The sequence below is a fragment of the Vanessa atalanta genome, chromosome 16 (assembly GCF_905147765.1).
Source record: "Vanessa atalanta chromosome 16, ilVanAtal1.2, whole genome shotgun sequence".
Classification (NCBI taxonomy): domain Eukaryota; kingdom Metazoa; phylum Arthropoda; class Insecta; order Lepidoptera; family Nymphalidae; genus Vanessa; species Vanessa atalanta.
In genome coordinates, this window is record NC_061886.1 from 5,825,039 (window position 1) to 5,841,278 (window position 16,240).

The following is a 16,240-nucleotide window of genomic DNA, read 5'->3' on the forward strand; positions in this document are numbered from 1 at the left end:
CTGACGAACAACCCCTAAACAGCTGGCAATAACTAGTACGTAATAACTTTTGAGATTATAGGTATACATTACGCTGAAATTAGTTTGTATTCGAAACTACTATTTTTTCTCTAGATGCATACGCACATATATATAAATTTTTCTCATAAACACAGCCAAAGTTGATCTTAAAACGGAGATTTGTATAAAATTGGGGGCTTAAAGGCCATGTCTGGTGCAGCGTAGAGTAGAATAATGATTTCCAAACAATTCATTTACAAAATTTGTTCTGCACTAGTTCCCACTCTCTTTTTGTACGTTAATAATAATTCAATACACGCGCGTAGACAAAAATAATATGCATTCCACTTATTGACGAGACGTGATCAGTATACCCTATACTTCAAATATTTAAATGATCCGACCCTTAATTTATAAATGATAAGTAAATTTTGAAGAAAAACATTTGTATATCTGTAAATTTAAGGCACTTAGCTCATGCAAGATATTGAAAATTTTAAAATGTATGTATTAAATTAAATAAAGAAAAATTATTCAACTCACCTCATATAAGGGTCGCAGGCATTAGCAAGAGCGGGTGTACGGGAAGGTAGATGCTTAGCCTTTATAATATGCACCTGAAGACGCTCAGTCCCCGATTCGTACTTCAACGTGAACCACACCCGCCCCTAGGGAAATAAAAATGAGAGTTGGTTCTTGGTTGCATACTTGAAATTATGTCGCTTTAGCGTTTAATATTCTATGTGTTTTAAAGCTATGTTCTGTTTGAGTTTATTAATTTTTATTTTAATATTGTTGGTTCTGCTAACGTTTACTTTGTGAAATTTAAATTAAGAATTATTATTTCATAATACTACTGCAGTTAAAATATTAATAGTGTTCGTACTTTGATCGAAATTCGATTTATTTATTTATTTAGACACACCAACAGCATAACATATACAGCATTCACAATAAAATCTTAAACATCTAAGTCTTAAATACTAATATGTATGCCACTTACAGGGGTGTACAACATGCAAAAAATCTATGTTGTATACAGATCTATATTTTTAATTTTAACCTAGTGTGGATTATACAAAATGTTATATAACAGACAATAGGGGAAAACACTTATTTTACACATCTAATTAGGAATCTTTTCCATCAAAAGTGCACGAAACTGGCTGAGTCCAAGGGAGAAAATATCTCTAGGTTCGTTTGTGAGCTATGTATTAAATGTGCTACACATGCAAGGTATCGGCGATCCTTTACCAAACACGGTGGTACGAAAGGGTGGTTGAAACGTAGAAATCACGATTCATTTGCAAGGTTTTTTTTAAGGAATTCAATTGACAAACAAAGGACAATAATGTAACGAACTGTTCAATATATAGATATGTATGTGGGAACGTATAATATTATAGTATCGTATCATAGCTATGTGTTTTTCTGACGTATGTCGGATGTGCAACCAGTCCCATGACTCAGAAACCTCGTAACGTCGTTAGTCTTGCACCTGAACTCTTTCTGTTTGTGATAGATTTTCTTCTTAATGCTTCTCTAGTTAGCAATTGTTTATCTTACTTAAGAATAATATCTGTGGTCTAAACCGGCTTGGAAGGCATTATCGTAATTTTATAAATGTATGTAACTATACATTTGAGAATTATTAAAAAAAAAAAAACAAATCAAAACATTTTAGTCTAATTATATTTGTAAGCAAAGATCTCAATCAATTATGTTGTTAAGAACGAGGTAACTTTATTAAAAATATAAACCTTCTTTCTCGTTAATATTTACAGGTACATTCTTATTTTTTTTTTATATAAAAAGTAAAATCCCAAGTTGCGGTAATAAAGTACTAGCATAAATATTCATTAAAACTTCGTTCGAGCAGAAAGCCGACGGATCTAGCTTTCGTTCAAATAAATTACATTCCCTTGATTGATAATATAAGGATTTTCCTTAATAGTAAACTGTAGCTGATTAGAAGATAATACCTTAAGCCTCTTTAAGATAATACATAAATCAATATCAAAAAGAAGATTTTTGTTAAAAAATACTAACTTAATGCATAACTATTTAGTTTCGTGAAAAATAATTAACGATACAAAAAAAAGTAAAGTACTGGCAATTATTTTTTTAATTTAAAAATATTTTAAATTTAGAATATTAATTCTATTACGAAGACCAATAAACGTCCCTAAAGTTGGACGAGTTTTGAATGTAATTTATAATTTTGTTACGAAACGTTTTAAGTATGTAAGACTAAATGGATAAATCTGATTCTCAAATATCCTCGAAAGTTAAACAGCCGAAATGCTTTTAGTGAGTTTAATTATATCCTAAGCTTCGTATGTGAAATAAATTTAACGCTTCTTGTATAAGCTGACTTATTCCCGTCAACACATAAGTAATATTGTAAACGAATTTAATTTAAAATTGAATTGGATCGGTGAAACAGGCTGTCAGAGTCTAATGGATTCTCACAGTTATGGAATTTATTAACAGTTTACCGATTGCATGTCAGAAACAAAATGTTATATAAAATTTTAATATAGCTTACTTTTTTCGGTTTAGTTTTTACAAATAACGAAAACGGGAAATTCCCGCTTGTCACGTCAATAGACTAAATTTTTAACTGTTGAAACTATAAAGCGCGGCTAGTTATATTATAGTATCAAATACAAAAATCCTCTTCAAATGCGATGCTTAATATAAGTTTAATGTATATTGATTAAGTATTTTTTGTTAGGTATTACAAAGAAACGTATCCTCATATATTAGTATAGATTTTAAATTTTTGGTACAATATGAAAGGAAAACTATATGATTTTTTAAAATACTAAGAAATGTTTGTATTTATTCATGTATTCTTTAGACAATAGCCAACTGCGCCGGAGCTTTAACAGTGAAATAATACCAGTAGACCCAGCAACAGTATCACGTATCAAGTGTAAGCACTGACTAACTATTTGTATTGATAAGTTCTTGCTAGAAAAACCCAATAAAGATCAATGGCTCAACCGTGGATTTTATCCCACTAACTCAACACCTACAGGCCAATAAGCTAGACACTACTAGACCAACAAAGTAGTTACAAAATTTAAGTTCATTCCCGCGTATTTAGTTATTAAAACTTAAGGGTTGTTAATTTGTTAATTTTAGAAATACAATTAAAATGTCTTCTTAATTATTGTAGTCGTTTTCTATGTTATCTGTGATCTTTCAATTATATATTCAGTGTAAACTATAAATAATATAAATAACTCATAATACGATAACCTCTTTTAAAAACGTGGCTTAAATGCAATCCAACTAATTAATGTAATACTCAATCACGCGTAGGCGGCTCATTTTTGAATTGAATTTAGAGATACCTTATAGGATACTCAACACAAAATTTACCTAACACCTCCCTTCCTCACACGCAGGTGTAGCGTACATTAGTAGTATTCCATAACATTAATTTAAATATTATTTTAAAACAAATATTATTCAACCAATATCATATAAAATAATCATTTTTATAGTTTATTACACTAATTAAAAACAAAAAGGTTAACAGTTCATTCACATCATAATTAAATACAATAAATTAAATTAAAGTATTTTGTTTTATTACTCACAACGTGTCCTTCAGGCCACAGTTGATCTTCAACTAGAAGGTCTGCTTTGTAAAGCGATGGATCCAAAACTCCCAAATCGGTTGTATTAGCTGAAAATAAAAAAATAAATTAATATGCAAGTTCCATATCTCCGTTTATTTACTTACAATTTTATGATGATATAATTGTTAATAATCGGTTTTCGATATACTTGTTTGAACCATTCATTATTTAATTACTAATTACTTTATTATAATATATTTTAAGCTATCGCAATGTCTTGAAGTCGAATGTCTCAATGCCTCATCGAATACTCGTCCAAAATAAAAAAGTTATAATCACGACAAATTCTTAATTATCAATATATTTATTTATACATAAACTATCAAAAACCTTGAAAGTAATCTAAATCTATTAAAATTCCAAGAAAGCGATCTGTCGTTTTTATTCTGAGCTATTGAATGCTATAAAATGCTTATCTTAGGCATAAATTTTGTACATAAAATTTATTTTTATCTTAGTTAAACAAAACCGTTTTATATATTGAGATTTATGCATCTAAATTATCAAGAACGTTTTAATGCATTATAAGGTACAAGTACCAATCTCGGTAAGTTAAATCAATGACGATACATCCCTTGGGGAAACTCAATGTTTCTAAAGAACAATTTGAGTTATTTCAAACAGTTCATTTAAGTCGACTTATAGAAACTCTTAGGTCGTTGTAGTTATTAATACCAGTGGGATTTCTATGTAAAGCCTTATACAAAGCAATTAAGCGATTGAAACAAAACCAATAGCCAGTACCTCGGTGAGCGCCTATTCGAACTTTTTAGTTTGAATTTAAAAACATATAAATGTATATGGCAATTATATTTACGTGTTCTTTTTATGAAATATTTTAAAAAAGAATTTCAAACGCAAATTAAAAAAATATCTTTTTTTATATTGTTATTATTATCTTATCAAAATAAGCTATGAAAATAATTTGTCAGCCTATCTGATATCAAATTAGTGATAAAGTTACATATGACCTAATCAGAGCAAATAATAATATTAATATAAAAGACAACATTATTACGTTTGATTGAATAAGACACTGATTGGAAGCTAAATTTAGTATCTTTCGTAATATCGCTTTCATTCCGGTGATTTTATCCAGATATTTTCAATCGATTTTACGTAGTTTCAGATTGAAATAACGATAATCACACTGCAGAATCATTTGATTTATATTCCGATGCGCTAGACATTTCCTACGGTTGATTAGACTATTTTTATATCGTCGATAGAACATACGTGGATATTTTTAATTTCGTTTTGGTAGTAAGTTTAAATATTGCATTCAATTTACTACTACTTATACTAATATTAAAAAAAAAAATTAAAAAGTTTTTATTAATTTTCTTTTAATTAATTTGATAACTCGACCACCTCACATCAAATATAGTTTTATTATGTTATATCTAAAGGTCGTAAAGAGAATTTTTCATTTTCTTTCTTTATTTTTTTTCCTTTTGGTAAACAGTAGAATATGTCTGCATTATATAGTATTCCGTATACATATTTAATTTTAGAATGTCGCGCAGATGTTCAAATCAAAAGGCAAGCGATATAAATCCTGATGGAGATTTGAATAACTGATAACTGTATGCAATTCAGACGAGCCTGGAGACGATACTCTATTATATCTTGCGCTATTATTGTATGTCACTAATTGTCCCTTTATGTACACAGTATGAAGGTACTTTGATAAGACTGTGTTACTCGAGAATGCTATTGCTTAAAAGCAATTAACACTGTCTAGCCAGTACATTTTACGGTAACGATAAATAATTAAACAGTGGAGTTTGTCTAGTTTGAGCGTCTCAATATATTTCAGGTCGATATTTTAAAATAGAGTTTCTTATTCATGAAATATTGGTTTAACATTATTTCAATACTTCATTTAAGATGGCTATATCAATAATATTTTTTATTTACGTAAGTGAAAATTGTTATTTGTTTCTTGTCCATTAAAGTTTCATTTTCAATTAATTTATATAAATATTTTTCATTTTCAAAACACAAGGTAATAATAATAATTATTATTATTATTACAGTTCGAATATGTCTTTCTTTTTCAGCACCCTTTAAAGTTTCTTTTTAGTATTTTTATTTTTTCTTCGTAAAACTGAGCGTTGATGATGATGATACTACGCGTACTCATCAAAGTTTATAATTGATTTATAAAATCTTTATAATATACATTTTACGTCAACTGTCCTTAAAAAAGGTTAGGATGTACATAACTAAGTAAAAAGCTTTCCACTTTTACGACCTGCGAGTAAAGGAATGCTCCAACAGCGTATTTGCGGACAAATTACCTAATATTTACTCAACTCTTCACGTAGATGCTTCAATATACTTTAGACGCGGAGGAAATATTATATCAAGTTATATCGATTAAAACTTACAAAGTATAAATACGATTTTTTACAAAATAAAATTATATGACGTCATCCGTTGTGGTTTTTTTTACACTAATCAAGAATATTTATTCTAAGAAATTTAGGATTAGAATACGAAAAAATCTTAGGTTTCTTTTATTTATAAAATCTTTACTCGTTCTTATTTTATTATGTAAATTTTAGTCTAGTAGAAAATAAAATTTGAATTCAAGATCTCTACCTTAACCTCTCATATTATGAATAAAAAAAACAATGTTCTTTTTTGTTTCTTTTAGCCTCCTTATGTGACATTTTGCTTCTTTTTTTTTCTTGCCTATACATTTTATAGAATACTTTTTTACAATGGAGTGCTTCGTAATTGCCTTTTATGATCAAGTGATTAACTATAATAACCGCCTGTAAATTTCCCACTGCTGGGCTAAGGCCTCCTCACTCTTTGAGGAGAAAGCTTGGAGCATATTCCAGCACGCTGCTCCAATGCGGGTTGGTGGATACAAATGTGACAGAATTTTGTTAAAATTAGACACATTGAGGTTTCCTCACGATATTATCCCCGCCGAGCACGAGATGAATTACAAACACAAATGAAAATTCAGTCGTGCATGCGTTCTAACCACTGGGTCATCCCGGTTGATTGTATGTGATTGACTAGTAAGACAATATATAATAAATATTTAATCAAACTGAGTACAGACCAATACCACATTCAAAACTTCTATATTTAAATAACATATGCCTTTAGATCAAGTAAGGTCCCCAAGATTATCTCCAGCCGTGTAGACGTCTCGGGTTCGTAGGTCGTAATCTAAAACACAGTCATCCGAAGTATGAGATTTTTACCAAATTTCACTATGCATCGAAAATTTTATACCAATTTATTTATACATAACGTTGGATTACATTTACTATCCAAAAGACTATATAGACGATAAAAAGACAGTATTTGTAATTCAATTCGTGGAAAAGAGTAACTTCAAATATGCTTACCAATTCTATAGAATCGTAAGATGCTGTGTAAATCGCGCATTTCATGAGTATTAGATCTATGTTTAAATTAATCCAACGACGATTCAAAAGTACTTATTACAGCTAATTAGAATAAAATATATTAAAATTAGACATTTTTATACTTAGAAATACTTTTTCATGATTAGGGCGTTTTTTAAAATTGAAATTAGTCCAAATATATATTTCCAAATAATAAGTAAATTATATACCTAAGTGCTAAATTTTAATAGATTAAATTAATCTTTTAAACTGAAATTGAAACCCTTCATCCTAGTCGAAAAGCAAAAGTGATGCTTATTATTTTAAAACTCAATTTATTCATAATTGAATTTTCGGGTTCGGGAAAATGAAACGCTTAAGTAAGATCATCGTTACTTGTAACTTCGATAATAATTAGAAGCTAAAAGATAATTGTAACATTTCTGTGAAAATTCAACATCAGATGGTTACATTCCTCGCCATTTTGGGGGAAGGCGCTTCACATTATCACCATCATCAGCAGTCTGTTCTTTTATCTTGCTCTAAACTAAACGTGTTTCTCCCACGTGAAGTGAGGAATATGCGGGGACTCGCTGGTACCAAGGACGCTTAGTGCGCTCTAGTATACCAGAATACCCACTTAAAAACCATGGGTATCCCTACGTCTCTTCGACGGGCGCAGCGAGATCGATCATCAAAATCAGCAACCTTTTTTATCCCTCTATTGGGTTTCTTTTTATGAAAGCCATCTGCATAATATCTGTCTCTTGTAGTATGATAACCAAACATGAAATTTTCTGTGGCTTCGATCTTATTTTTATATACTATTTAATCGCTTGTCATCATTAATAAAATACATTTAAATGTATATTCAAAAGCAGTGGTACATGCGAGTTGTGGAATAAACTGCAAACCTTCCTTAATTTTTACTAAATTCAAATTAAAAGCATCAACTTCAGAGCTCACATAAAAAAAATATTTATTTAAATATCTTAATATTTATTTAAATACCAAATTTATGTATGTGTGATTTTTTCCTCCTTAGAATACTCGATCATATTTCACGTTATATTTTTATTCGACGAATTATTATTTTGCAATATTCGCTTGTCCTTATTATATTTAATTTTAAATTGAGCAATAACTTAGAATAACGAAACGTGCAAAGTATATTTTATTTATTTTGATGGTTATATACTTTAAAAAGTAGCTGCGACTATATTTTCCACTGCTGGGCTAAAATATCTTCTTCTTTTACGGGAAAGATTTAGAGTTTATTATAACACGCTGTTATATATACGGATGTAGGTGCTACAGAATTTCATCTAACACATGAAAGTTACTTTGCGATGTTTTCCTTCCTCGATGAGCATGATATGAATTAATATAAACATCAATTAAGGTCATGGAAATTCAGTAATGCTTGCGGTTTTGAACCTGGAATCTTTGCCTAAGGATCTAGTCACTGAGTCACCTCAGCTAATAGCCAGATATAAGGCCGCAGATCCCGATGTTAAAATCCCGATTCAAGCCGATAAAAAATTGAGTTTTTCTGTGGAAAGATTCACTCTGGAGCCTCGGAAAGCGTTAGTGCTACGCCTGAACTATTTCTGGTTGCATTAGTTTAGACGTCCTATTAGCTTAAAATAATGAGGAAATAGAGAGTGCATCCGGGTTTGCTAACACTTGTACACTATAATATGACCCGCGTACATGCCTGATCTCCCTTGATATTGGCCTATGGCCTATATTGGATACTGTGGCCAAAATTGGCTAATACGAGTCATTATCAATATATAAACATTTATTAAACAACAACACAAAAAATTATTTACAATTGATTATGCATATAAATTATTGGAAATCATTTTTGGAAATTTACATGAATAATCCTTAATGTGAATCGTGACAAATATTATATAATATTATATAATGGACACGATATATATATATAACCATGTCTCCGAATTCACAAAGTCAAAGCTAGTTTTTAAAGCAATGTATTCGCATCAATATTAAAATATTTCTAAATTAAACAATTCATAAAATTGAAAATAACTAAGACTGATCATAAATAAATAGAACTAATTAGTCTGCACATGTCTATATTAAAGACTAAACGTGTCCTGCGGATTTGCTAGCGTAAAATTTTTATTTAACGTGGAACAGTAAAAAAATTACATATTAACAATACTGGTAAAAGTAAAACAACGCTTTTTATCCTGAAATGTGTAAAATTTAAGAGGAATAAATCGTTAAAATAGTTATTAGTAATTATAATTACATAATTGGAAATATAAAATGAAATTAAACAAACCTAAACTTTAAGCTTACCTTTGATAGACCTTGAAATTGAATTTTATGTTTAAATTTTTCTTATCTGCTTTAATTCACGTTGTATGTTTTTATAATAAATAACTGATTGGAAAAATATTTTAAAAATACGGTAACTGTATAGCAGTTACCGTATTTTAATCACGACCGCGAGGAATGCTACAGAATGCTTTATATACAACGTTCACAGCTTATTTCAGTCAGTTCAGGGCAATATAGATCTATATTAAATGCACAATGTATTTCAGGTACTTAATTGGAAAAGGATTAATGATATATTGCTTAAAATGGCCGCTAGTAATGGTAGTACAAATTATGACCTCCTGTAATGGAGGCAATAAAACGAGGTGTTATACTTTTAATTAAGGTTACTAATTTAATTATTATAATAAGCAAATAATGTACATTTGTCATTATCAACCGCTTTAAAGATACGCGGGATAAATAGACAGACATCAAAAAATTATATAGCGTTTGTATTTGTATCGATTAATTATTTTAAACATCACAGAAATACGAGTCAATTTTATTTTATTGCTTAGATAAATCACTGTTAATTTCTTGCAGAATATTAAGGGCATCAATTATTTAATGACAACTTGACAGATTTGTGTTCATTAGTCATTCATTCATTAGGATACAGTAATCCTAATGATTATATTAATTGGATATATTATGAACACTAGTTGTCGCCTACGGCTTCGCTCGCGTTTTAGGGGGTTGGTTTTGTTGGTAGACTATGTCCTTCCTTGGAGTTCAAGTTTGCTCATACCAAATTTCATCAAGTTCGGTTCATTGGTTTGGTAATGAAAGAGCAAACAGACAGACAGACAGAGTTATTGTCACATTTATAATATTAGTATAGATTTAATTGCACAAATTATTGTTATACTATGTTAATCATCTAGTTTATATAAATGAAATGATTTATAGAGCCGAGATGGCCCAGTGGTTAGAACGCGTGCATCTTAACCGATGATTTCGGGTTCCAACCCAGGCAGGCACCACTGAATTTTCATGTGCTTAATTTGTGTTTATAATTCATGTCGTGCTCGGCGGTGAAGGAAAACATCGTGAGGAAACCTGCATGTGACTAATTTCAACGAAATTCTGCCACATGTGTATTCCACCAACCCGCATTGGAGCAGCGTGGTGGAATATGCTCCAAACCTTCTCCTCAAAGGGAGAGGAGGCCTTAGCCCAGCAGTGAGAAATTTACAGACTGCTAATGCTAAAATGCTTATATAAATGACATCGCCGTTCTAATCTGATGTAAATAAATAGATTAACTTTATGTATCCATAATTTTAAATATGTATTATGTATATATGAAAAATTAATTCAAATCAGTAAAACGTACTCCGTAGTTCTACTCGCTAGATTTCAACTACGAGTCGTTTGAAAGATTTGTTTCTTTTAAAAGTGCTTATAATACATATTTAAATAAATTAGTCGTTGAATTTAAATGACAGATATAGGATCAAGCATAATCTGATATACATAATTTCCCTTTGAAAAATTTATGATACATTTTAAATATTTTTAATTGGTTGAAATGGAAGTTTATATTACTATGGGCGAGTTATGAAAAAAAAAAATTACATGGGTGAAATGAAATCAGTACTTAGTATTTCCAAAACAAACATTAAGTGTCAAATCGCTGGAAATAGAAAATTAAACTTCATAATAGGATTTATAATGTTTATTTTATTACTAATTTAAACTGTGAATATTAAAATTCGTAAGTATTACTATAGTAAACTAATAATAATATTTTTATATTGTAATTAATTATCATGCAATTAAAAACTACTTTTTTTTTTAATTTCGAAGAAACATTTAACGTGTGTATAATAAGTACACGTATCTTTATTTTCTTAAAATGCTCGATACTGCAATATAACAAACATTACTGTGCGACGTTAACTCTGTCGTGGAACACTATAAATTCATAAAGGTCTACACTGCAACATACAGCATGAATTTCGAATAAGCTCTACAGCGTTAAATTTCCATTGTGAAAAATCTCGTTTCGCAAAGGAAAGATGTAGCGCTTGTGTATTTTTTCTCGATTAAAACATTTTCATGCTAAGAATGTTAATACATATTATAAAATGATTATCAAGGGTATTATGTTTTCAAATTAAGTACCCTTAACTAAGACTCTTGTAAATAATTTTTAACTACAATGTTTTTAAAAGAGTTTTAAAATTAGAAATCAAATATTTAGCTTGTACAAACTAAAGCGAGGCGGTCTCGTACGCCGTTTATATTAAACTAAGGTTTATAGTTATACGATAATATATCATTTATACACACAATAAAATATACCAGCCATTATAATTATCATAAAAAACTATTAAAAATTTAAAATAGAAAACAAACAACGTAAAGTAAATAATCAGAGGATTTTGTTTTGTAGACGTCAAATATCATATGAATTTTGTCTATTTCTGTTTTTTTTTTTAAATTTTATTAATTATTTTAAAAATTATAGGAGAAATAAAACTAACAATAAAGAAGCACAAAAAGCTAAAGCCTCCTTGGATTCGCTTATTATAAATCTATAAATTAAATGCTTGCTTATGCTTCCTGAACATGATGTTTTTGAAAGGCTGTTTTATTAAAGAAAAATAAAATATATTGTGATTGAATTGGTAATTGAGTTTAGCTTTGGTGCCACAATCGCAGTGACGGCATACGATTAAGTTGTCAATAAAACTGGCTGTTGTGTAACCTCACGTGCTAATGTTTCGTGAAACATTATTAGCGAGTTAAACAACTGTTGAATTTGACATTAGACGAGGAACAAACCAGGCACAGTACAAATTCAACTTTGTATACAACTTTGTATATAATTCAACTTTGTTCAATCTTCGCGCTGAGGTATTGTTTATTTAATGTATTATTAACACAATTCTAGGCTTCACTAATAAATATTTAACATAAACAATCATTTTTCCTTTGTTTAAGTGGCTTCGTTTATGAAGGCTTTAATGCAAGAATTTTTAATCAAATAATTTATGATGATTTTTTTTACAGATCTAAGGATAGAGATTGTTTTGATTATTAATAGGTAATCGAAAACGTATACATAAAATGCAAGTATTATACATATAAACTATACCATTATATACTATTACACATATAAATAAAGCGTGAGGAGCTCACGAATCACTCTGTTTATTGATGTAAGCCACATTCAAATCCAATATTAAAAGATCTAAGCGTATTTGTTTAATATTATGTAGAGACGTTCTAATACGGACACGTAACGAGTATTAATTAACAATAAAGTAAATATTTTCATTCTATCTGATGTTATCTAAATAATAACAATATTTTTATTGTTTTTATTTGTCTAACGTTATCTAAATAATAATAATATTTTTTGTTTTTTGTTTTGTGCTTCACATGAAACTATTTATAAAATTGGTTATAGTTTTGATATTGTCACAGTATATAACTTTCTTAGTTTTTCTAGAATAGCTGAAACTTGTTGTTCTAATAATAAATATATACATTCAACATTAAATAACAGACACAATGAAATAAATCAAAAACGTTTGGGAGTACATAAATGACAAGAAAAAAAAATTCTTATTAAATGGTTTGCGAATTAAATATAATCAAAAAGAGTCAGAGAGGGAGAGATAAAATAACACCCTTTTTCTTTCGTAACGATTTCTCCCAGTTCACTCTACTATAAGACACGTAAAAGCATTTCGTTCCAAAAATGTATACGCAGTTTTCAGACTAAGATTAAAACGAAATATAATAAGGTCACTCCAACAGACCGAATGCCCATAATAAGGGATCGAATGGCACTATTCGGGCCGACTCTCTAAATGACAAAGGTTACTCTTTGAACTAAGTAATACCTATTAGGTTTTTTTCGAAAATTTCTCATGGAATGGTATTTGACAATAAGGAATTGAACAGTACAAATACACATACTTGGTGGTATGGCTTTGTGCAAGCCGGTGTTAGTACCACCCACTTGTCATATTCTTCCAACAAACAGAAATACTGTTGAACAACAGACGCCATGGACTAAGCCTCTTAGTTCTCAAGTTAGTGGCATGAAAGCATTTATCATCATATAGTACATTATAGTGTCCGCCTACCTTTGATATAAAAAATACAATATTTAAAAGGGAATTCACATCACTATTGAGTTTATTGAACCCAAATTTTGCCTGCCTTTTCTGCTGGGAAATAATGGTGCTCAAAGAAAGGTCGACGAGATAAAGAATACATTTTATATGAGTCCTCAGTATCGAAGAGACACATCGGTTAAATTAAAGTTACATAGACTTGGTATAGCAACTCATACTATACCATGATTCAATAGCTATTTAGGTACTAGCCGTTTCCCGTGGTTTCGTCGGCGTTAAAGATAATAAAAATTTGTTTGATAGTACATAATTTGTGAATATTTTGCAGTTTCTGAACATGAACTAAAATTAATTTTGAACCTTTTTCATTAAAGGACTAGAAAATGACAAACATATAATGCAAAAGAAAAAGATCGAAATCATACTATTAACGGTTGACATTACCTGGTTTAAATAAATTATAATAATGCTATATCAATATTACTCGTGTAAAGTTATTTCCAAAATACAATGATTACAAACAAAGTACAATCAAGACTAGCGTAATAAATATAAATTAATATCGTTGATATAATGTTTAAACATAATATCAACTAACACTGAAAATACAGACAGACACTAATTAAAAAAAAAACATGAAGATAAGCGTTCATACTATTTACTATTTCAGCACCAAACTCCTAATTATTTATTTAGCCGATCCCGAGAGGCGAACCGAATATTTGGTCACATTTTTACTGGACGGTTAAGCCGTAAAGGGTAAGCAGCTTTATTGTATGTGTTTAGTGCAATTTTATGTCTTATGCAGAACGTAATAGCGTCACCGACCAATCCTTTGTCTAGGGATTGTAATAGAATACCGTATTAACGCGGTACACACACGTTAACTGTAATTACGTCCGATGTTAACGTTATATGCTGCCGGTCGGAGCATATAATCCTTGGAATCTTGAAATTACCTAGATACAGATTACAGATAAACGCGAGAAACAATACGTATTTTTATTGAAAATAAATTGGCAGATTTACAAAATATGATGAGAAAGACTTACATTATTTTAATAATTATATTATTCATTTTTCACAAAGTATTGAACGAAATGATTCATAATCGTTACCTTTTATCTATTGCATGCGGATTTCAATGGCGCCGTAGGTAGGCTACATTAATAAGATTTGCTAGATTTTTATGGCCTGTCTGATATCAAACCTCCTTGGAAATGCTTTTGATAGATTTATTTGAGGCACTTAAATGCTCGATAGATAGACGTTATTAATGGTTGAAGATCTTAGAATGTTTACAGATTGAGAAAGGATAATTTTAAGACGGATAAATCAAAGTCTGATAGTTAATTTCATTACAATTATTTACGGAATATAAAGGGAAGATCAATTGGTACTACACTAAGATGCGTCTTTACTATGTCGCAAATTGGTTAAATTTTCGTTTTAAGTCAACGAGAAATAAATTACATAAAATTTTAGAGCGTCCATTAGACGTGACTATACTATACGTATAATACGTGTTCGTATCATATTTAATCAGACTTAAAACGTAAAAACGTAATTACATATGTTTTTTAAATGATTAATTTAATAGACATAGATATACGATATTTGTAAGGATAATATTTCGCCAGTTAAGTTGTCATGACCGTATTCACAGTTCAGTATTTCATTTCTGTCCCGCGTAAATATGTCAAATAGAAGCTTTAACGAAGCGTCAACACGAGTGGAGTGATCATGACATTTAGGCCACAGACAGATTTAGATTGGCCGAAGGTGTATTCAATCCTGAATGGACAAAACTCTGTTAACACAAGGTTGAATTGATAATGTCGGACATATCAAAGAGCACAGTGCTTTAATAAAAAAATATAATGCTTACTAATTTAAATAAATTAAAAAGGATTTCGGTTTTCTGATTAAATAATCTAACCTACTATGAAATGTCATAATTTTTTTGTCACATTTTTGGTTATAAACAAATAACGGTATTTTTGGTAAAATTGAATTATTTTTAAAGTTTGTGTATATCAGAGGTTGTATAATAATGAAAAACATTTAAATGTTACACATGTATTTACATTAAATGTATTTATATGGTTACCTTAAATAAGTATTTACATATCATAATTAAAATCAGGTACAGTACAAAATATATAAACCACAGGGAATAGTGATAAGAAAGCCTACAATACGCTCCGTTTAATTGCATTTCCCATTCTCTGGGTGAAAAATGAACGAGCTCATAACACCGCTGGAGATGATAAGACTAATTAAGGGCCAAGATAGCGTAGTAGCTATAGTACATGAATCTTAACGGAAGATGAAGCATTACTAACTTTTCAACCTATATGTTTGTAATTATGCTCGTTCTTTCAGCAAAACCGAAGTTAAAATACCACATATACATCAAACCATCCGCATTACCTAACCTAACCTAACCTTCTCCTTTAAATACAGGAGTAATCCAGCAGCATGTTATGATACTTTCGAATAATTTCGGTTCATATTTGCAATTTTAAATATATAGATTCGAAATCGATTACAAACATAAATCACTAGTATCTGACCTCGGTTTCCCCAGCGTGTGATGTGGGTGAGTGTGTGTGTGTGTGTGTGCAAACGTGTATGCAAAATATAATGATGATCGATTTAGTAGTTGAATTGTGAGAGCGTAACAAAAAGACAAAGTCACTATCTCGTCTATAATGTTATTTACATATAAGGACGCGTTTATTCAAAAGATTATTCAGGA

The 16,240-nt window shown here is 29.8% G+C and overlaps 1 protein-coding gene across 2 annotated transcripts in view; it reads right to left on the bottom strand.

Annotated features, from left to right (window-relative positions):
• Positions 1–16,240, bottom strand: part of LOC125069915 (synaptotagmin-15-like) — a 75,796-nt gene that overhangs the window by 18,404 nt on the left and 41,152 nt on the right. For both annotated transcript variants that reach the window (XM_047679531.1, XM_047679530.1), the window contains exons 6-7: positions 3,612–3,700; positions 544–668 (exon numbers count right to left, since the gene is read on the bottom strand). In XM_047679531.1, coding sequence (XP_047535487.1) covers positions 544–668; positions 3,612–3,700 — 214 coding nt within the window. The remainder of the gene's footprint in view (positions 1–543; positions 669–3,611; positions 3,701–16,240) is intronic.